Source organism: Pinus tabuliformis, chromosome 5_1 (genome assembly GCF_031772625.1).
Source record: "Pinus tabuliformis cultivar Carrire ecotype Pingquan chromosome 5_1, CPIR1, whole genome shotgun sequence".
Taxonomy (NCBI): Eukaryota; Viridiplantae; Streptophyta; class Pinopsida; order Pinales; family Pinaceae; genus Pinus; species Pinus tabuliformis.
In genome coordinates, this window is record NC_142305.1 from 553,993,088 (window position 1) to 554,016,242 (window position 23,155).

General features: G+C 34.5%; 1 protein-coding gene and 4 long non-coding RNA genes across 6 annotated transcripts; 3 read left to right on the forward strand and 2 right to left on the reverse strand.

The window, feature by feature from the left end:
- The first annotated feature begins 5,811 nt into the window (after window positions 1-5,811).
- LOC149166002 (uncharacterized) lies at window positions 5,812-6,357 on the forward strand. Its single transcript, XR_016260384.1, has 2 exons — window positions 5,812-6,140; window positions 6,302-6,357. It is a non-coding gene; the product is annotated as an uncharacterized LOC149166002 (long non-coding RNA).
- A 453-nt stretch (window positions 6,358-6,810) lies between these two features.
- Window positions 6,811-7,277, forward strand: LOC149166003 (uncharacterized). The gene is made up of 2 exons (XR_016260385.1): window positions 6,811-6,842; window positions 6,997-7,277. It is a non-coding gene; the product is annotated as an uncharacterized LOC149166003 (long non-coding RNA).
- Window positions 7,278-9,594: 2,317 nt separating this feature from the next.
- LOC149166004 (putative LRR receptor-like serine/threonine-protein kinase At3g47570) lies at window positions 9,595-11,168 on the reverse strand. Its single transcript, XM_089430017.1, has 2 exons — window positions 10,058-11,168; window positions 9,595-9,956 (listed from the first exon to the last, which is right to left on the reverse strand). The coding sequence occupies exons 1-2, from the start codon at window positions 11,166-11,168 to the stop codon at window positions 9,595-9,597; spliced, it is 1,473 nt and encodes a 490-aa protein (XP_089286143.1).
- A 3,440-nt stretch (window positions 11,169-14,608) lies between these two features.
- LOC149166005 (uncharacterized) lies at window positions 14,609-15,074 on the forward strand. The gene is made up of 2 exons (XR_016260386.1): window positions 14,609-14,729; window positions 14,841-15,074. It is a non-coding gene; the product is annotated as an uncharacterized LOC149166005 (long non-coding RNA).
- Window positions 15,075-15,864: 790 nt separating this feature from the next.
- On the reverse strand, window positions 15,865-16,481 carry LOC149166006 (uncharacterized). Of its 2 annotated transcripts, none has more exons than XR_016260388.1 (3): window positions 16,400-16,481; window positions 16,130-16,252; window positions 15,865-15,964 (listed from the first exon to the last, which is right to left on the reverse strand). It is a non-coding gene; the product is annotated as an uncharacterized LOC149166006 (long non-coding RNA). The 2 variants fall into 2 exon arrangements; XR_016260387.1 differs by having other exon boundaries at window positions 16,115-16,252.
- Between the last annotated feature and the right edge of the window lie 6,674 nt (window positions 16,482-23,155).

Genomic DNA, 23,155 nt, shown 5'->3' on the forward strand with positions numbered 1-23,155 from the left:
TAGGATAATCTCTGTGAATAAGTGTCATATTATTCAAAATTTCTACAGTTGGCAAGACAAGTAGGAAAAGTGGGGCCCACAGTATGCCACGTGAGAACCACACCTTGCATGGCATCCAATTATTGGCCAATTATCCAACGACATATGACACTCCATCATTAACTCTTTCTCCTGCAAAAAAGACAAAAACCTCACCCAAGAAAACGTATATTAAAAAAATCCAATATATGACCATATATATATATATATATTTATTAAATAACTATACAAAACTTATATCAAAATAGGGTTATAAAAACACTTAAACTTATATCAAAATAGGGTTATAAAAACATTTATATATATAATTGCCTTAAAAGGGGCAAAGAGAGATTGATAGGATTTTTGAAGTAAAAAAATTGTACTTTAGTTTTCATACTCAATAAAATTTATAATAATAGATTAATTATTATATACTAAAATATATTTTTAGGAATATAAAAATTATTTATAATTATAATGATAATGGTAATGAATTATTAAGATAAATTTATAATAACTATATAAAATTGTAAGAAAAAAAGTTTGTGGTTAGAAAAATAGATTTTTTTTCATAAAATTTTATGTTACAGTGAAAGTTTGCACAAAACAATATGAAAATTACATAATTAACAATACATAGAATACATAAAAGAAATGAAGTTTTGTATAAACATCAAAATTACTTAATAAATTCTGACATATCAATTAAATTTGACATTTGTAATACATCAAATAAACTTGATGAAACTATTAACATTTTTCATATTAATAAATAATTCATTATGTTAGCAGGGAACTGAGAAAAAAGAAATACAAAAAGGGATAATACATAGCTTCATTGTAGATAATATTGTTGATGAATTTACTTTGACTTGACACAAAAAAAATGTGTTGATCATGCGTCTTGGAATTAGCAAAGTGTTGGTTGTACACCGTAAAAATAGTTGGTTGTGTGGTCGTGCACTATGAAACTCACTCACAGAGTCCTGGAGCCACCTTCTGAAAATTAAGCAAGTGGAAATGACAGGTGTATCGGTGTAATAAAGTACTTGGACTAGAAACTCTCAGCACTCCACCTTGAGTTGTAAATTTATAACCCTCCGAGTCCAATACTCCCAAATAAATCAAATTATTTTTCAACTCAAGTACATGTCTAACATCAATGAACGTTCTAATTGTACCATCATACGTTTCAATTCCAACATTTACCACCCCAATAGTTTGACAAGATACAATATTACGCACAAAAATAGAACTGTCATTCACAACTTGATATGAAGTGAACCAGTTTTTGTGCATACTCATGTGATGAGAATCGCAAGAATCTAACAACCAATCTTTAAAATGTTCAGAAACATTGCAATTAGACAAAACTTCATCTATCATACTTGATTCAACAGGAAAAACTTCATCAATCGTATCTGAGTCGACTTGATTTGCTTCCTTCCTTGGGTTTTCACTAGACTCTTTTCTTTTCCAAAATTCCTTCTCGAGACGCCCTATTTTATTGCAGTACCAACATTTTTCTCTAGACTTCTTACCTCTTGATTTTGATCTAGAAGAATTTCTTGATTTTTCTCCTCTCTCCATAGACCGACCTCTGGCTACCATAGCTTCTAGCGTCGAAGTTTCAATGCTAGACTTCCTCTATACTTCTTTAGATAATTGAGCTCCTACAACATAATCAAATTATAGAGATTTAGTTGTGCTCAAACCGATAGAAGTCACAAAGTGATCCCAAGACTCAGGAAATGAGCATAACAAAGTAATGGTTTTATCTTCTTCTTCAAATTTGACTTCCATATCAGTCAACTGGAAAACAAGTGTATTAAATACATTTAGATGTTCTACAATTTTAGTGTTCTCCTTTATCTGAAGGTTATACAAATGTCTCTTCAAATAAATTATATTGGTTAAAAACTTAGTCATATACAAAGTTTCCAATTTATCCCACAATCCTACTACTGAGTTTTCTTCAACAATGTTGAAGAGAACATCAACCGCCAGACACAACTTGATGGTACTGAGAGATTAGACATCCAAGTCCTCCCTTTCCAAATCTTTCATGCCAATTATTTTATTTTTAACCCCATCTAATGCTTTGTGCAACCCTTGCAGCACCAACAAATCTTGTACCTTCAGTTTCCACAATGAAAAATTATTTTTACCGGCAAACTTCTCGAGCTCAAACTTCACATTAGCCATTTTGGCCATTTTCTTCCTACACTGGCTCTTTCAAATTTCTTTTAACCTTTAAAAAAATGAGTGGGTTCTTTCAAGGTTCCTTTCACCTAGGGTTTTCCTCCCTTCTAAAAGTTTTGTTTTTAGCTAGCGATTTTCTTCCATCTCAAATTTTTTTCTTTCAACTAGGGTTTTTCTTTTTAAAATTTTTTGCCTCCCTATTTGATTTTTGTTTTTTGAAATTTCTTCAATATAAATTCACATCATTCTTTAGAAACCCTGTTTCAATCTTCTTTGATCATTACTTTCATAATTAAAACCAAAGAAAAAAATTTCTCGGACCTAGCAACTGGATTTTTGCATGAACTCCACTGGTTTTGCTTCTCCCGTTTGTTTTTATTTTTACTGGTCACAAGACAACATTATATTAGTTGAATCTAGCGGCGTTGGAGGCCACCATCTTGGACCTGTAAAATACGACAAACTTCCTCACACTATTGTTATGATCTCATCGTTAGCACTGTTGTTACCTAATACTGACAAGATAGGCTCTCACAGTTCGCAGGAACAAATCTTTGTCTTCGCTTCTTCTTTGTTTGCATTCGACCCTCGAATTTAAAAAAAAAAGACGACGACTGCTTTCATGATTAAAAACAAAAAATTCTCCTCTTGTTTACAATCAATAGTGAATATTCACATGCACACATTCTTTTAACAACCATCATCTTCGCTTATTCAACTGGGATGATAACACACTGAGAACTAATTGTTGATTGATTCTTTCCACGAGTTTCTTCTCTCTTTTTTTTATTCTTCTCAGGCCTCTGTCAGATCTTATCGGGTGTTATGATACCACTTGTTGGTATTTAGAGCTCGTAAAAAATAATTAACTTAGAAAGGAAAATACACAATGAGAAAGAAACAAATCACATAGATAAACACAAGAATTTTATATGCTAAAACCCTGAAAATGTGTCAAGGAAACCTCCACGGGGCAAGGGATTGGAATTCTTATTATTCAAGGTCAAAAATGTCTCTCCAACAATACATCAACCTCCCGATCAACATCATTTTAATATGAAGACTTTGTTACATAACTTCCTATGGTTACGCTTCTAAATGGTAAAGCCAAATTAATTGAGATAATTACATTTTTAATAATTGTTGTCATTCTTAACATTATTTTGATGGAAAGCGATGTATAAAAAGATAAAATTATATCCTTATATAATTTTTTATCCAAACTCTAGCTATGTATAAAAAATAAAATTATCTCCCTATATATAACTTTTATCCAAACTTTTTAATTTGATGCACAATATCCATATTCACATTTATCTTTACAAAATATTAATTTAAAATAAGTAATCATTTTTTCTTTTATGGATGTGTTAAATAATCCTTATTAACTAGTTTTCATATGGATTCAACTTCAGTTCTAAATAAATAATTTTATGATAATTTATTAAAAAAATTTGCTATAATTCATATTTTTTTATTATATATATATTTTTTAAATTGTTTATTTCTATTTTAAAAATTTTAAGTTATTTATAAAGTGTAAATTGATAACTTTTATAGAGTTTAATTTTCATTTAATTTTAAGCTTAAATGTGACGAACAAAAAGAATAGAATACTTTATTTTGTAAATAAAAAATTATATTAAATATATATTTCATTAAAATGCAATATTATTTATTTTGGTGATTAAAAAAAAAATTAAACATAATTGTAAGTTAATTTTGATTATTGCTATTATAGTTTTTAGTTAAATATTAAACAAATACATCATTTTAACAATATACTTATTCATCATCAACTATTTATTTCTGATACTAATTTTATTTCAATTATTATTATTAAATATTTTTCATTTTGAATTATTTATTTTTATTTTAAAAATTTATATTTAAAATATGTTTTAAAAATAAAAATAAAAAAATGTATTTTCAAAACATTTGGTGTTCGATATATCTGAAAGCGTGGTGGAATGGTCCAATGCCAGACATTTAGGAAAAACCCATCATTTCGGGATAAGCTTGAAACTTAAACTTTCACAAAACCTCAGTTTCTGAGACCAAGTGCCATGTGCCATTGTGGAGATGGTTTCACTGCACAAAATGTTAGGTAATTATAGATGTAATTTGGTAAATAATATAGAGAAATCACAAACTAATTTAAAATATTTAAAATTATTATCAAATTATAAATATAAAGGTGGTTTATATTTATGAATTTATTAAAAAAAATTAAATAATGAATAAAATGTTTAATATAAATTATGAATAAAATATTTTAATATGAATTAATATTGATCTATACTTAAATATATTCATCTATGTATATGTTATATAATCTCTATAACATTCAAAAATATAATTTAAAAAATAAAAAATTATATATTTTTTTACTCTCAAATAAATTTACACTTGAAAAAATTTGATTCTCTCCGCTTATGTTAAATTAGCCATTAAAATAAATTTTATTTAATAAAAATCAAAACCTATTCCTTTATAACTCTCTCAAAATTATGTAAAAAAAATTGTTTTCTCATAATAATAAATCAATCAATTCGCAAATAACAATATTGTCATTAACAATTAACAACTAAAGATTTTACCGCTTAAATATACCCTTCATTTTTATAATTTTGGAAGGTTGATAATCCCTCATATTTGTGATCCTTGAATATTCAATGGACTTGATGACGTCATACAACCTTCATCGCATTGACGTCATTCAACTTATGTCTGCTGATCGATAATCTGATATTTTATATTGGTCTGTGCCACGTGGTAATTTGATCATTTTAGAATTTTTTAAAACATCACTCTCTTCATAAAATTTATTGAAATTTTTACAACCATTAATAATAATTAGATTTCGCCTTTAAATCTTATTACGTAAAATTAAATACTATCCATTTATTTCGCTAGTTAGATAGATACTCTAACTTGTGGTTATAACAATTATTAGATTTCGCCTTTAAATCTTATTGCATACTTTCCATTTATTTCGCTAGTTAGATAGATACTCTAACTTGTGGTTATAACAATTTTGATTAGATATATTTTAATTTGGTATTTTTTTTATTTAAAAAAAAATTGCATATCAAGAAATTTGATTAGTCTATATATTTAATAGATATAAAGTTAAAATAAACTAGTTTTATTATTGATTATAAATGAAAATGTTAGACCATTCAAAAACTTTAATAATTTTTTACAAAATTCTTCTTAAAATTAAAATGTAAAATTTTTATGAATTTTATATTGTTAACCAAATATTTGTCTTTTATAAAATATAAAAATATTAGACCAAAAAAAATACATGAATCGTGCAATCTAATCAATTATTTGTCCTTATTCAATATGTCCATTCAAAAACAGATTTTGGTAGCAACAGAGTCGTAATTTTTTTGTTTTTACCCAAGGTTGGTTCCTGCAATAATCGCGCGTGTATGGATAAGAACACATATGTTTGATACTAAATGTTCCGGTCTCCGTATTTCAACCTGAAGGTTGGAGTGTAACATGCTCACTTTAATGTCATCGGAAAAATATTTTCCGGTGGTTGTGGATAAGACGGGTTCTCCGCTGGCTCTGCCAGCTTCTAACACTTGGCAATGGCATTCAATAACGTCGTCTCAGTCACGTGAAGGGATGAGGTCCGATACTGCAGGGATGTGCACCCTCGAATTCACCACCCCCATCGACGGCTTGGATGTGTTGCAGCGCATCCGAGAGTTGTGCTGCGTCGAAAGGCTTTTCCATGGTTTATGCGGAGACGAAAGGTAACCCAAGGATCATTTGCCCAAGGCTCTGGCTCAGCTCCAGCTAGCCCCGCCAGACTCTTCTGCCCTTCATGGAGGCCACCGGCTACATCTTGCCGAACTGAATCCGGGAACCCGCCATAATTCGTTCAGCTCGAGTTATTGGTACTTGTTGCCCATACTGTAAATCTTTTTCTGTTATGGTTTTTTTCTTTTGTTTTCCTTAGCTTGCTGCTCACAGTTTTGTTTGTTTTTAAGTTTGAATTATTACTCGTTCCGGCTAATGGGTTCTCTTGTTTTGTTTGCTCTTATGGTCGAGGATGAAGCTGTCATCCTCCAGCATCCGCTCATTGGGTCTACTCGGTGTTGTTCGCTCTGTCGAGTGTAGGAATTTACAGGGTAAGTTCCTCAGAAAGAATACCAAAAGGACACCGCTCACAACCAGATCTCAAATCAATACACCAGTATTTTTGACGTGGTTAAAACCCTCAGAGTGCAAGGGAAACAGTCCACGGCCTGTCCCAACGTGGTACAGACAATTTATTAATCAAAGAATGAAAATTTACATAAGCTTCTCTCATGCACGGATTTCCCGAACAATGACCCTCCATGCGCTTTAAATAGAACTCATGGACCAATCGGTGTCAAGCCACGGATCAAGTGTCGGTAATACCGAGGTGAGAGTGAACCGTCGGATCACTACATATCGTGACCGTCGGATTGTAAGTTACAAAATGTACAACGGTAAAGAAACACACTTTACCTAACTCTAACCTAACTCTATGCTAGACCAAGTTGAACTTAACTATATCCTATGTGTCGGAATATCCTAGCATCGAGTTCTTCCGGGTTCCAATTCGCCCACAGGTATGTACCTATTGACAGATCTCTGGTAGGGTTACTTTCAGTTTTGAATGCCTGTGGTTATTCTTGAATGGTGAGCAGAGGGTCTCTCCTGTAAATTCTTTGGAAAAGGCCACGCGGCCCGTGACCTTACGTCCCCTCCTCCTTGTTGACACAGGGAATTGGCGAGTATCTTACACCTCACCAGCATGCCCTGCACCCTTCAGGTTTCAGGGTAGCCTAGTCTTGGTGTAGCTATGCCAATTCGTGGCCTGAATTTTCTCAGTGTTATAATATGGTTACGCCTTCGGCTATATTTGAAATTTCTTCTGTAATTAAATTCTGTTGTATGGGCACAGTACAGGGTTTTACCCTGGTGGTCGACTCTTGTGGTTTTCCAAGTTATTGTTACAGTGCACAGCTATTAATTTTTCCGTTTATAAAGTTATAGTTTTAGCCTGCGCGGCCTTTCCATATGCTACCTTCAATGGGGTTGGATTATTCTCTGCTGTGCATTGCATTAAATGTTATAACATTTCTGTTTAACGTCGCCCTCCAGGGTTTTAGAATGATGGCGACGGTGCATAAATATTATTTCGGTTCTATGGATGTCTCATAGTATTGTTTGTTTAAGATTAATTTCACCTGCTAGATTGTTCTGGTGGCGTTCTGGTTAAGCCACACCCGTATGGAAACAGGATGGCTGTCTGGCAATCCTGCGATGCATAAGGGCGTTCCCCTGCGGAACTAACCCTAGCATCCGGCCAGCCCATCATATGTTTAGTACCACGCTTTTCTTTATATTTTCTTTTACTAAATCTTAATATCACTACACAGATGTCGGAAAATTAAGCTTTCTGTTGCTGTGGCATGAATAACTTTCGTCGTGTGTTTGGTTATTTATAAGTTCTTTATTCTGTTATTTATTTCCATGGATATATATCGACTTTGCTTTCAATTTCACTATGGGTTATCTACACTAGAATAAAAGACGGGAGTTCTGTATTATTTTATCAACTAAAACCCCTTACCGCACACTGTGAGGTAGACAATAGTTCTGAACATTTTTTTTCGTAAAAGTTAATTGTAATCCCTTTCTAATACCCCCTCTACCATTTCAACTATTTCACTCGGGTTCGTGTGATACATGGTGCTGCCGTCCACGCTGGAACCTCCCTGCTCTATTCCTTGAGTTTTCTACGTTCTCATGTCCTATTTGAGCTTAGGTGGCAGTCTCTAATATGTCCAACAATTGTCTACCAGATAAGTTTTTTAATAGTCCATCCCAGGGTCGGCCTTTTGCCCTACGATTTCCACTGTTCGTACTTGAATCTCCACCCTATAATAATACGTTTCTTTTTTTTATTTAATCCCTACTGCCTCCTCTCACAGTTACCTTTCAGTTCATTCTAAGGGCAACCAAAGCTCGGTTTTTCCACTAATTAATACCACAGTATTTACTAATTTCTACAGGCAGACTATGATACTATTTTACAGATGCTGTAGGAAAAAGAAATCCTCCTGCAATACAAATGTATTTCTAAAACATAACTTTACCAGCTGTTTGGTTCTAAGAGAATTCTATACATGCCTGGTTTTGCTGATTAGTTAGGATCATTCAGATAGTCACCCAAACCTGGGTCTGCTTCAATTCAATCCTCCCGACTATGAGGTTCGTCCTTGAAGACCAGAACCTCCCCCTGTTTCTTGCTAGACCGCAGTCTTCCTTAAGTTGCTCGTACAGCGAGCAGGGCTATCTGGTTATCACCAGACTTAGCCTCCTTGCTTTTCCTTCTTGGAAATCTGCCTCTTTTCTCTGCCTGTCACTACAACGCAGATTTTTTCCTCCCTCCCCTTTTTCTCTCGGGAAATTTTTCCAGTTAGGGGAGGTAGTTAGGGTTGCTTGCACAACAACCGTCTTTTCACCTCAAGAGGACAACTTCTTCCTTGAGGATTACCTTTTTTTTTGGAAACATACACATGAAAATCAATTATATTTAAATTTTAAACAAATAATAATAACAGGTTCAGTTTATTTTTACCACAGTAAATAAAATATTTACATTTTATCCTGGGGCATTACAGTATTATTTTCATTGCATGGAGAAGAACAAAGGAGATGGAGCAGTCCTAATTTTCTCGAGAATGGAAGAATCTAGACAATGGTTTAAGGGAGTGTACATAGTAAATTTGTATATAATTTTATTTTTTCCATTGATTTTAATCAAAATATAATTTTATTTTTGTTTTTCCTCTAAAATTTTAATTATTTGTATATATCTAAAAATTCAAAGTTATTAAAAAATATAATAAACAAGCTAAAATAATATCTAAAAATTCAAAGTTATTAAAAATTATAATAAACAAGCTAAAATAAGTGTTTATAAGTGATAGGTGATTTTTTTATAGAAACATAAAGAATGAATATGATTCTTAGACAATTAAAAACATTGCTAGTGTGAGTGGATAATAAATCAAATCTAACATAGAGTTATGGTTTCACATAATATTGTGTTATAAAAACATCTACCTTTTATTCTGACAATAATTACAAGTAGACAAACATTAATAGAATCTTGGCCCAACAAATATAAGTGAAAAAAACTATGATTATACTAGGCAACACTGAAATCTTGTAGTATTGAAATTTTCACAAACTATAATGTAGAAGAACCATGAGAATTTGATGCATGTGTATCATTCCATGTTTCATTTGCATTGCTAAGCAAATTGAACATGCTTCATCTCATTTTCCTAGAAGCAAAAGAATTTTCCCTTAAGCAAAATCATTTTCCCTCGAATCATTTCTGAGGGTCTTCAATACCATGACCACATCTCTCATAGTTGGTCGTTCGTTAGGTGATTCTTTTGAACAATGCAAACCAACTTGGAGCAAAGAAAGTAGGCATTTGTATATACTAGTTTTTTCAAATTCATCTCCATCCACCTTGTTTAAAAGCTTGTGGTCAATTACTTCCTCCACTTTGTGTGGAAATGCTAGGTTCACCCACTTGTGAAAGTTGAGCTCTCCAGAAAACATGTCACTGGTTGGTCGCTTCCTCGTAAGCATTTCTAATAACAAAATTCCATAGCTATAAATATCTCCTTTGGTAGACACTGCCTCATCTGATGCATACTCTGCATGAAAGATAACCTTCATCAAATTTTACTCAACCAATCAATACAAAATTGCTTATGAGAAAAGACAAGTACAAATCTAGCTTTCTAAAATGTCATACCTGGTGCAATGTAGCCCATAGTGCCTTTCAAAGCAAGTGTTGAAGTAAGTGGCTTGGTAGAGGTTCCATCAATCAATCTTGCAATACCAAAATCAGTTACATGCCCCGACATGTTTCCATCTAGAAGCACATTGTTGGGGTTTAAATCACAATGCACTACCTGCAAATCAGAGTCATGATGAAGATATTCAAATGCATGGGCCACATCTATGGAAATGTCCAATCGTGTTTTTAGCCCCAAATCACATACATCTTCACCATTGTTATCATCTTTATTAGGGTACAAATGCTCCTCCAAGCTTCCATTAGACATAAATTCAAACACTAATCCTTTGAAATGGGGATTGGAACATGAAGTTATGATCCTCACTAGATTTTGATGTTGAATCTTTTGCAAGACGCTACATTCTGCACAAAAACTATTTTCAACCATGTATTTTTGCAAATGGAAAACCTTCACAGCAACAAGTGTGCCATCTTGCAAAATCCCTTTATAAACCAAACCAAAATTCCCTGCTCCCAACAAGTTTTCTTCGGAAAATCCATTAGTTGCTATCTGAATCTCTTGATACGAGATCTCTTTGTGCTCTAGATTTTGTGAAATGGATTGTGAGGAATCAAAGCCTTGCATACACGTATCCCCTTTCCAAAGGAATCTCAAAAGTAGACAGCATAATATAAAAACAATTGCTCCACTCATTGGAAATAGTACTTTTTCCACAAGTGCAGAATGACCGCTTGGAGTTTTACATGCAAGTAAGTGGAATTCTTTTGGTCCGCAAAGGCTAGGATTTCCGATTAAAGACACAACAATCTTTCTGTTTGCAAAAATCCCTCCTTCTGGAACTTCCCCTGTGAGATAGTTGAAAGACAAATTCAAGCTTTGAAGCATTTTTAAGTTTTGGAGAGGGGCAACTGGTATTGGACCTGATAAGGAGTTGGAAGAGAGATCGAGGTTTGCAAGACTCTGTAAATTTCCGAGTGAGTCTGGAATAGGCCCTTGGATGGCATTTTGAGATAAGTTCAATAATTGTAGTTCACTACAACCTCCAATTGCAAGGGGAATTGTCCCAGTTAGTTGATTGACAGAAATGTCTATAGCTTGAGCCATTGTAATTTTACCAATCTCCATGGGTAAGGAACCTTCTAATAAATTCCATGACAAATTCAAATAGAATTGGAGATGAGAAAGTTTTACAATTTCATGTGGTATACTTCCTGTGAGCCTATTGTGAGACAAATCGAGCAATTCCAAATTTATACAATCTAGTAAGTTGGAGGGTATGCTCCCTGATAAACTGTTATGATGAAGACAGAGTCTTCTCAGTTTTTTAAGGGGTGTAAGGGAATTCAGAATCTTTCCGCAGAGAATATTTCCACTAATGTCCAAGAGACTAATGTTTTGTAAGCTTTCAAAGTCATCATGGATGTTTCCTTCTAATATGTTGTTACTTAAACACAATCTTTCTATTTTTTCAAGCTTTCCTATATGTGGAATGGTACCATTTAAAAGATTTTCACTTAAATTTAGAAAGGATAGGCTACTAAGATTGCCAATATGTGAAGGGATGTTTCCTTGTATTCTATTGTTTGATAATGACAAGTGAGACAAATTGGTAGAAAGTCTTCCTATGTCAAGGGGCAAAACACCACCTAGTTTATTGTTGTGCAGTTTTAGTGATTGCAGGTGAGAGCAATTTGTAAGAGATACAAGAAAGAGTAGGTTTGGAGTGTTTCCACTATCGAGTTGATTAGAGTGCAAGTATAATTTTTCAAGGAGAGATAACTTACCCAACTCTATAGGGACACTCCCACTCAAACTGTTATAACTGAGATCTAATTCTATGAGTTTAGAACAATTTCCAAATGAATTTGGAATGTTTCCACTAAGTTGATTTCCCCATAGATAAAGCATACTCAAATTAAACATATTTGAAAAAGATGAAGGAATAGATCCTACCAAATTATTTTCATATAGCATAAGCATTTGTAAGTTGATGAGCAGCCCTAATTCCTGTGGAATACTACCCCTGAGATTGTTCGTTGCCATATCTAAGTAAGTCAAAGTGGATAGATTGGAAAACACAAGGGGAATATATTATTTTGGGCTTATAAAGCATTAAAAATGGTAGCAGAGAATTGGTGATTGATTACATCTACTCTGTAGCAGAGTTTCCACCAAAGTTATTTGACATATGTTTTCTACTTGACCTTCGGGGTTTAATTGAGGTAATCCAGAGAAATCTGACTAAAGAAAAAGGTTTAAATTGGTACAGTGGAGTCTGAGATTTATATGAGCAAGTGTTTAAACCTCCATACAACTGAAAATATACAACAGTAAATAGAGGGAATGATCTCGCGGCCCTTAAATTGATCTTCTAAATGAGCATTCATGTGAACGATTTAACTTCAGGGCCGTGAAAATATTTACTTACTCTCAAGCCTCCTGTCTTGAATGTCATTTCTGCGGTTCATCTTTCTTTGACGGTACAATACACTTATTTTCCTCTGCAATTTATGAAAATTCTAGCAAGAAACCACAAAAATCCATTAGTTAATCCTGCTCAACACGTGGCCATACTGTCCCTGGAAAAATCCGGGCAGGAAATTACAGAGGAGACACAGGCAAACCTGAGATAAAAAAACAATTTATAATCATTTTTTCAATATTAAACAAGAAATGCGTAATAGGAAAGAAGAAAGAAGAAGACAAATAGGAAAGAAAATTGGAAAAGGAATAAGAGCACTAAAGAAAAGGAATTGCAAGGGGCTCCGACACAAAAAAAGAAGCCAAAAAATTCCAATGCTCATTCCGGAAGAAAACGAGATTGCAGAACGCTGGTGATCAAACCCTATGAGCTCTCCCACAAATTCATCTCTACAGGAGCTGCCGAGATCCTTGCTTTGGAGCCAATTTGTAAATATTGGAAAGATTTTACACCCAACCTCCCTGAATTCCATAGGGGTTTTTAGGGTGTTTTCGGCATAGTGCTTGTCTAAATATTCTGCAATTTCATCAGAGTCTTGGATCCATGTTTCCCATCTCTAAACCCTGCGCTTGTGTTTATACCTGTTAACATTTTTTATGAAAAAGGACCTGCATGAAGCTGCTATTGATGAACAATTTCGGTGCCTGATAAAGAAATAATTGCAAATTTGCAATATATTGTGGCCAAGACTCGAAACCTTGGAATAAGTGAAAACCTGTAATAAAAATGTGGTGAACAGTTAGGCAGATTACCACTAAACAATCCTAGTCATACTTTTTAATGTTTGTTCAATTGAGTTTCTACACAACATTGACGTGCACCCCTTCTGGTGATGTTTTTTGAGAGTTTATATTTATGCAGCAAGTCTGCAACATATTACTCACCATAAATTTATACAAAATAGATTAACATATTTTCTGATAGTGAAGGAGATATCAGCAAAGCATTTACCTGTAACAATATAGACTCGTTTACTTGTAACAACGAAGACGATGGTTCTTGAGCTCTCCGCCGATAACAACCCTCCGCCCATAACATCAATGAAGGCCATGTTCCGCCCGTAACTGAAGGATGAAGGCCATGACGAGTAACTGAAGGAGGAAAACCGTGACGAATATCACGCCGGACTTACAGAAGAATCAGTTTGAATTCATTATAGAGTTAGTTTTTCCTTTGAGTTCTTCTTGGTCAAGAAAATAACAGGATCGCTTTAAAATGATATCCTAGTGCCGAGAATAGCGGGTAATCTGTTTCTTTTGCAGAGCTTTAATCTTCGGAAATTTCGTTTAGGGAAACTTAATACAGATCCTGGGAGATTTTTAGTCAAATTCAAGCAAGACTTAAGCCACAAAATCGGTGGGCGAGGAAATAAATCAATGCCTGTATTTGCCACTCAAATGCAAATGACATAAATTTTTCACAATCTGGAAAAGGAAACAGACCCGTTGTTAAAGCCACTGTAAATAACCCTCATTCGCTTTAGAATGGAAATTTTCTTTTTTTTGGTTGGTAGATTGATTAAACTCTCGGGTTTTCTACCGTAAATAACTATGTTTTCCTTTGGAAGGAAATTCCTTGCCAGTGGATTGCTTGAACTCTACTGCTTTTCCTGGTGTAAATAACTTTTTGTAGTTTTAGAAGATAATCCTCTTTTTCCTCCTTTTCTTTTGGAAGAAGCATCCTCTTTTGATAGGTTGAACAAATTTGATCTGAGAAAAAAAAACGTCTTATCAGTCAACTCTGATATTTCGTAGCTTTCTTCTTCTTTTTCTGAGAGTCTTCAATCAGGGAGCGTTCTCAAGGGTTTGCCCACTGTAGCTGGATCATTATTATTTAAGAATATTTTCAGCGCCAGAGCAATATTAAATCTGGTGAACTGTAGTTTATCTTCATTATTTTCCGCAGATTTTGAGAAAAAATTTCAGATACATATTTCAATATAGTGTTTTAAATCTTTAAAGAACAATGGATATCGTTGATAATTTTTTTAGATTTGCCGATTTCATTTTGATTCTCGAAAGTAAACTAAATTTGATATTTACAGATTTTGTTTTCTTTACGTAGATGTAAGAGATTCAATACTCTAGGCCGTCAAAGCTTCCAGCTGGTTAAGCGGTGTGCACACTTTTATGAAACGATGCGCCGAAGCAGGAAACATCGAAGCCTGCTGCACTCTGGGCATGGTAAGTGCACCGATTCTTTAATAAGAGTCCGCGTAGTAGCCCATGAGATTACTTTATTTAAACGTTTACGATTCCAGAGAGCCGCCTTAATTTACTCCCCTTCATGTGCAGATCCGATTCTACTGTCTTGAAAACCGAGGCGGCGGAGTGTCATTGATGGCCAAGGCCGCCATTTCATCACATTTCATCACACGCTGTAGCCCTATACTCCTTAGCCATCATTCAATTCAACGGAAATGGAGGCACAAAGAAAGACGAGGATTTCAAAGCCGGGGAAGCCCTGTGCACCAGGTCAGCATTTCTTGGCCACGTGAACGCCTTGCGAGAGCTCGACCATTGCCTGCAGGATGGTTATGGCGTTACCAAGAACATAGCTGAAGGAAGGACCTTTCTCGTCCAGGCCAACGCCTGGGAGCTCGCCTCAATCTTGCCCGCCCATTACTTCAGAACACATTAAGATACATGGCTCGAGCCTTTTGAACCATGGCTCAAGAACCTAAATGGCAGAAACAGACAGTAAAATCATCTCAATCCTATTGATTTATTTTGGTCCTAAGTTGAATGCAAACAGAGATGGATGCACCAAATTTTTTGACAAGTTTGGATCTTAATATGGGGAAACAATTTATGAGAAACCTAAATATTAAGAAAAATAGACACTTGGACTAGAAACATAGAGAATTCATATTTCTTTAATCTATTTTGCTCCAAATCACTCTCACAAATCTAAAAAATGCGAACTGCAATGAGAAACATTGGTTGTGTACTTTAGGATGGGCAGGGCCATTGAATTATGAATATTTTGCCCATATGCACCAAACATAATTTACATGCTGATATAAGAAAAGAATGCACAAGTGCCAGTGTAGGATGTAAAAAAGCTTATCGCATAATTTTTCCAGATTGTCCAAACTAACCATTAACACCCTTCTTATTGATGTTTACCACTTTATAGAGTATCATTCAAAAGCATTATTGGCCATCACAAACTTCCAACATACAATTTTATGATAGAGTATGAATGTTTACATAGGAACCATTTGTATCAGCCTAGAGGTCTTACTTCGCTGCCATGGCCATTTGTTGTCGCTTCAGAAAATATAGCACTTTCATCAGGGTCATAGCAGCAGCTTCATTATTCATGTTATGATGCTCTCTTTCCAAGACATCCTTTTCTCGCTCAAAATCTCTGTGTAATCAGTCAGAAAAGAAAGTATCTAGAGTTGAATCCTAACCTGCCAACAAACAAGGTAACAAGACTATTTATTTTGTATAGATAGCTGAATTCAAAATTTTCTTTTAACTTTTTTTACTTTCATTAAAATATAAAACAGCAACAAATAGCTATTGTTAAAACTCTGATGAGAGAAAAACTTTAGGTATACCTCCGGATGCCTTACATGTAAAATAGTACCAGTGATAGGGCTTTTAAGGGGCAGAGAAACAGATAATGGAGTGATGGCTCCTACAGAATCTGCGAGGTTGATGGTTGTTTCACCAAGGAAACCAAATTGAGAAGAGCCCTGGCAAGTTGCAGAAATTATATTTAAACAAAAGAAAAACAAATCAGAATTGCTTTAATGTTTTTGTGTTCAAGTCAATATAATGGTAAATATTCAATTATTTAAAAAGGATTAAAATGTATGTAAAAGATGAGAAATAGGCAGTACCGTTGATACAACAAGGTTGTACATTTTTTCATGATAATTCCCAGTTTTTGCATCTTGCTCGAGTCTTGTAGTTACAAAAATTGCATCAAACCATTGACAAGTTCCGTTATTGATGGAAGCTCTTCCTGTATTGCTTACGATTTTACCTGTCTCTAATGATATCAGGGATATACTCAACTTGTCATATCCCAGTTGTGGTACCTGAAATGAGCAGGACAATATATGTCCATTGTAGTTTTCAACTATGAAGAAATTGTAGAAGGCTGATCAACACAATGCTAGTTCAAAGTTAATAGAAGTTAACATAGATGCATCCATTCCTCTAGGTATCCTGAATAATCAAGATAATGTAGCAAAACGATCTTGATGACTTGGGTCATGCTCCAAATTGCCTTATTACAAGAAGACAGACGTTAATTAGTTCACCTGTGCTCTAAGAATAGGGTAAACTCAGATTATACAGGATTGTGATCTAAGGATAGGGTAAACCCTAATTTTACAAGGTTGGCACCATTGCAATCAAAGGTCAGCTGTTCTGCTATATTTTCATCTAACATGGTTTTCTCAGGCATGTTCCTGACTTTGTAAATTGTTCTCTGGTCTGGACGTGATATATAATAGGTAAGGAAAAACTATATATTATTTGCACAGTTACTCAAAATGAGAATTCCTAACCTTACTGCAAAGGTTTTTGCATAATTTGTAGCACTATCAAAAATGCAATGCATGAGTTTATCCTTTCAGACACTAATGGAAAACAAATCCATACGTGATAAATGCCGAGACGTGATGCTACGTTTAATAGATTGGTAAGGAGAGTGAACCTCCATTTTGTAACACAATTTATATGCAATTATCCATCTCAGAAGCTACAATTGAAATTCACCTAATCATAACAGCTGGTGAGAACTTGTCCTTGAATGGTTTTGTTTACAATGTTTTGCAAATAGATAAGCAACTTGGTCAGGACACATACTTGAGTGACTTGAAACTGGAGTTTGAACTCAGCTTTGGTCTTGTTCCTTTCAACCCTCCATTTTGCTGCCCTAAACATCCTGCTTCAAATTTTGGAAAAGAAATGTTTAAGGGATCAATCAAGGGAGTCTAAAGCAACACCTTGAAATGTATACACTAATTAGAATGCACAATGTATAATGGTAGTTCAATGCTATCATTTGTTAAAGTCTTGAATGAGTAAACATTGATCAACTGTTACGACCCTTTAGGCAATGTAAAGGATCATTTGTGGAAGTAAATGGTACGTGGGTTGATTGTGAGATTAGAATATATAGGAGATACTCTCCTATTTATTAGAATTTGCAGTGCGATGCGTCGTCATTATTCTAGTTTCCTGTCAGCAGGTACCAAGTTCAAATCTCCGAGCTAGATGCACTAATCTACACCAAGAAGTTTACTGGATATGCCATGCATCCCTTGGGTTACCTTACAGGTTTTTCCTTGGAAAAAAAACCCATTATCATCATTCTGCTTGGAATTCCTGATTCACATTTATTTTTAGCATATTCAGAATAAAATATATTATTTTGGGCTTATAAAGCATTAAAAATGGTAGCAGAGAATTGGTGATTGATTACATCTACTCTGTAGCAGAGTTTCCACCAAAGTTATTTGACATATGTTTTCTACTTGACCTTCGGGGTTTAATTGAGGTAATCCAGAGAAATCTGACTAAAGAAAAAGGTTTAAATTGGTACAGTGGAGTCTGAGATTTATATGAGCAAGTGTTTAAACCTCCATACAACTGAAAATATACAACAGTAAATAGAGGGAATGATCTCGCGGCCCTTAAATTGATCTTCTAAATGAGAATTCCTGTGAACGATTTAACTTCAGGGCCGTGAAAATATTTACTTACTCTCAAGCCTCCTGTCTTGAATGTCATTTCTGTGGTTCACCTTTCTTTGACGGCACAATACACTTATTTTCCTCTGCAATTTATGAAAATTCTAGCAAGAAACCACAAAAATCCATTAGTTAATCCTGCTCAACACGTTGCCATACTGTCCCTGGAAAAATCCGGGCAGGAAATTACAGAGGAGACACAGGCAAACCTGAGATAAAAAAACAATTTATAATCATTTTTTCAATATTAAACAAGAAATGCGTAATAGGAAAGAAGAAAGAAGAAGACAAATAGGAAAGAAAATTGGAAAAGGAATAAGAGCACTAAAGAAAAGGAATTGCAAGGGGCTCCGACACAAAAAAGAAGCCAAAAAATTCCAATGCTCATTCCGGAAGAAAACGAGATTGCAGAATGCTGGTGATCAAACCCTACGAGCTCTCCCACAAATTCATCTCTACAGGAGCTGCCGAGATCCTTGCTTTGGAGCCAATTTGTAAATATTGGAAAGATTTTACACCCAACCTCCCTGAATTCCATAGGGGTTTTTAGGGTGTTTTCGGCATAGTGCTTGTCTAAATATTCTGCAATTTCATCAGAGTCTTGGATCCATGTTTCCCATCTCTAAACCCTGCGCTTGTGTTTATACCTGTTAAAAAATTTTATGAAAAAGGACCTGCATGAAGCTGCTATTGATGAACAATTTCGGTGCCTGATAAAGAAATAATTGCAAATTTGCAATATATTGTGGCCAAGACTCGAAACCTTGGAATAAGTGAAAACCTGTAATAAAAATGTGGTGAACAGTTAGGCAGATTACCACTAAACAATCCTAGTCATACTTTTTAATGTTTGTTCAATTGAGTTTCTACACAACATTGACGTGCACCCCTTCTGGTGATGTTTTTTGAGAGTTTATATTTATGCAGCAAGTCTGCAACATATTACTCACCATAAATCTATACAAAATAGATTAACATATTTTCTGATAGTGAAGGAGATATCAGCAAAGCGTTTACCTGTAACAACATAGACTCGTTTACTTGTAACAATGAAGACGATGGTTCTCGAGATCTCCGCCGATAACAACCCTCCGCCCATAACAGCAATGAAGGCCATGTTCCGCCCGTAACTGAAGGATGAAGGCCATGACGAGTAACTGAAGGAGGAAAACCGTGACTAATATCACGAAATGTGCACAGATGTCAGTAGAGAGCACAGTAGTGGCCCTAAAAAACTATCCACAGATGTCAGTAGAGAGCACAGTAGTGGCCCTAAAAAACTGTCCATAGATGTCAGATGTACATTCTCGCCTGAAGGATGCCAGGTGTCAATCTCACAAGGAAAAGAACGACGAAAGTCTGACTCAAAGGAAGGCCTATCGGCCTAATTAGATACCTCAATATAAATATAGGAGGAATCCACATATATTCCAAGAGAGTGGCACATTGGAGCCTTGATAGGTTAAAATTTTCATATTAATTAGATATTTTATTTTTTATTAATTTTTATTATTTATTAAAATAGTTAGAAAATGATTTTTCTTTTTGTAAGTTTGGTAGGATCCTCTCATTTTCGAGTTTTTATATGTTTGTTATTCACCCCATTTCCAGGGAGGGTAGCACAAGAATCAAACTCAAGATCCCTGGTTCGGTGAGAGTTCATTTCCACAGCCATTGCCACTTGAGCTACCCCATGCGGACATAGTTAGAAAATGTTTTAAGTTACAATGTGGAAATGTATTTTCTTATCAAATTTTTTAAGTTAGAAAAGGTTTTTATTTACAATGTGGAAATGCATTTGTCTATAAAAAATTTTAGTATTGTAATAAGATTGGTAATATTTTTTTTTTTAAAGTATAATTTCTAAAATCAAATGATAGGCTTTAGTTGGTGAAATATGAAAAAATAATACATAAAGTAGAATACTACAATAAAAATAAATATTTATTAAGTGGATGTTGAGAGCCTTTGGAATACTATAGAATTACTGAGGTGTATGATGTTTCGAGTGAACAGTTCATTTATTTTCAGAGACAAAAACCCATAATGGCTTGAAAAATTTTGGGATATCTGGATGATGAGGATTAGAAAAAACTCAGCAAAAAATATGCAAAAAAAAAGAATAACAAAGCATATATTTTATGGCGACAATATTTCTTTTTCAAACCAACTCATTTGAAACACCTGTATGTATTTATTTGAGTTAAGGTTTCATTCTTTTTTGTATTTTAGAAACTTTGTTTAGAGTCATGATGTCAAGTGAGGTGATATGTAATTGGAATGTACCACATGTGTTGAGTGTTTAATAAAATATTAACACAATTATCTTAATAAGTCTTTTAAAATGCAATTCTACACAACATTCATATAACATACCATTATCTTACGCCTTTAAATTATTAGTTGTGGTGTCCTAATATTCCATGTGGAGCTAATAGTTGCTGCTATCATGTTACAATACTCTCCTTTTGCTTGGCGGCTAACTAGGCAATGAATAAGATTCCAAATCTGCTTGTAGACAATGAAAGTCAAGCCATGTCTACGGAAGCCAAAGGTTTAGAAATATAAGTGAAGGGGTTAGCAAAATAAAATGCAATAGAAAGAAAAAAAGGATATTGATGTGAAAAAATAGGAAATGTCAAGCTTATACTGCAATTTGTACATTGGTCTAATGATTATCTATCAAGAATATTCATAGTACCAAAATTTCCAACATAAATATTCGCTTCCCTCCAGTGCTACATATTACTCCCATAAACCTTACTCTTGTCTCACATGTAATTCTCATAAACCCGGGCTAATTTAAGCGAATAGATTTCATTTAAGGATTTCCAAAATCCAATACTTGGGTTTAGAACCAACCAAATTGTTCCTTGAATTTTAAAAATATAGAAACACACTAAAATGAAACATGTTGGCCTGTTTGTTTACATGGAACCTTAAGGAGTTAAGAATATGATCCATTATGCTTGATTGTGGAAAGAAATCACATGCTAGCCTAAACCCCATCATTATTTCTATGATCACTTAGCAAAAAATATAGATTAAGTGTTGAAAAATGCAGCAAGAAAATCTCAATTTGATTTTGCCTTGATTAAATTGAGAAAAATCGAATTTACACATCAGCAGACAACTGAATGATATTAACTTGTGTGACATGGCTTATGTCACCCACTTTACTTAGTAAATTTGAGTTGGAGAAGTTAGAGTTCAGTTTTGCATGTGTGATTGCTATTTTGTAGCAATCAAGGTTAGAGATCTCAATTTGTTTAAAATTAAATTAATTTCAATTGTTGGAGGAACTAATGGAAGGTTAGTTATGTAGTAGGACTTCAGTCAAACTCGGTGATCATCCAGTTAACTGATCAATCAACCCAAAATAGCTAGTGCATGTAGAGAATTTGAGTTACCCAGTTGAGGTGGAGATTCCAAGGCAGTGTAACATCAATCATAGACTAGCCTTGAGTGTACAGGTGTTGAATCCAATCAGATGATTAGCTTAAAGGAATTGCGCAATTCAATTGAGGGAATTTCCTAAATAATAGGGGCTAATTCCTCAAGGAACATCGCAAGGAAATAGGAGTTCAAGTCAAAGGAAAATTTGACTAACTGTTGGTTGGAGGCCTTCAGTAAGCAAAGAGATAGGTTGTGCATTTGCAAGGTGAGCTCAGTTGAGAAAATAAATTGTAATACATATTTATTTCATTTTATTAATGCAAGAGGCATTGGGGTTTTTAGCAGGTTGTTTCCTCAGATAAAAATACTTGTTGCATGTGTGTTATTCCTTCTTTCATGTCTGAAACAGTAAGTGTATATATGTGTCTTGTGATTTTGATTAAAACTTCATAACTAGTTTCAAATATACAACTTAATTTCTACATGGTATCAAAACATGATTCACAACAGAGAAAGAAATTCGAAGTTGTTTCTCAAAGGTTCGAATTTGAATATCAGTGTAGCGAGATTTCTTCATAGTTGAGAAGATGACCTTCAATGGACTAAAGCTAGAGTATGCCTTGGAAGGAACATCTAATTATGTTGCATGGAAGGACCGCATGGAGGTAGTATTGGATGACAATGGATTGCTAGAATACATCGAGACAACTGTTTCAAAACCACAAGCATTTGATGCCAAAAACCTTATTCAGTGGAAGAAAGATGTAGCCAAGGCGAGGAGAATCATCTTGGAGAGTGTACGGAGTCATATTGTCTCAAATATCCACGGAAAAGAAAATTTGTTCATGATGTGCAAAGCACTGATAGAATTGTTTGAGAATAATAGTGACCACAGGAAGTTGTCGCTCTGGTATAAACTTCGAAGTATCAAGATGTAGAAGAATGACACAATTTCGTAGTATTTGAGCAAGTTTACACAGTCTCATGATGAACTTGGAAAGGTTAGTGTTAATGTCCCTAAAGAAGGCTTGCTAACCTTAGCCCTTATGGGCTTTCCCAAGAGCTCGCATAGCTATCAAGATTCGATGAATGGGATGGAAAAACTACCAAGTTGGCAGCACTTATGTTCCGATTTAGTACAGGAGTAAATAAGCTAGAATACCAGAGATGGGACTTCATCCAAGGGCGAAGATGAAGAAAGATTTTCATTGGCTAGAAAGGAAAAGAAGGGAAAAGGGAAGAAATCCCAATCCAAACTAGAATCCAGTCAAGGGGGCAAGAAGAAAGCTTTGTCAAAAATCAAGTGCTCCCATTGTCATGAATTCGAGCACTATGCCACGAAGTGTCCACACGAGAATGAAAGCAATAAGACCTCAGGAGGAGGAGCAGGTGAAGCCTTGGCTTCACAGTTCAAAATTGACTTTACCCTCATTGTATGCATATATAGCACAGTGATGGGGAGTGTGTGGTACTTGGAATCAGGTGCATCATTCCACA

What these genes read in the sequence shown, in the direction of transcription:
- LOC149166004 (XM_089430017.1), bottom strand. Translation starts at nt 11,168, where the DNA reads ATGGCTCAAGCTATAGACATTTCTGTCAATCAACTAACTGGGACAATT. An exon ending in TATGGGCTACATTGCACCAG is followed by an intron (nt 9,957 to 10,057) that starts GTATGACATTTT and finishes TCTTTCATGCAG; the next exon opens with AGTATGCATCAGATGAGGCA.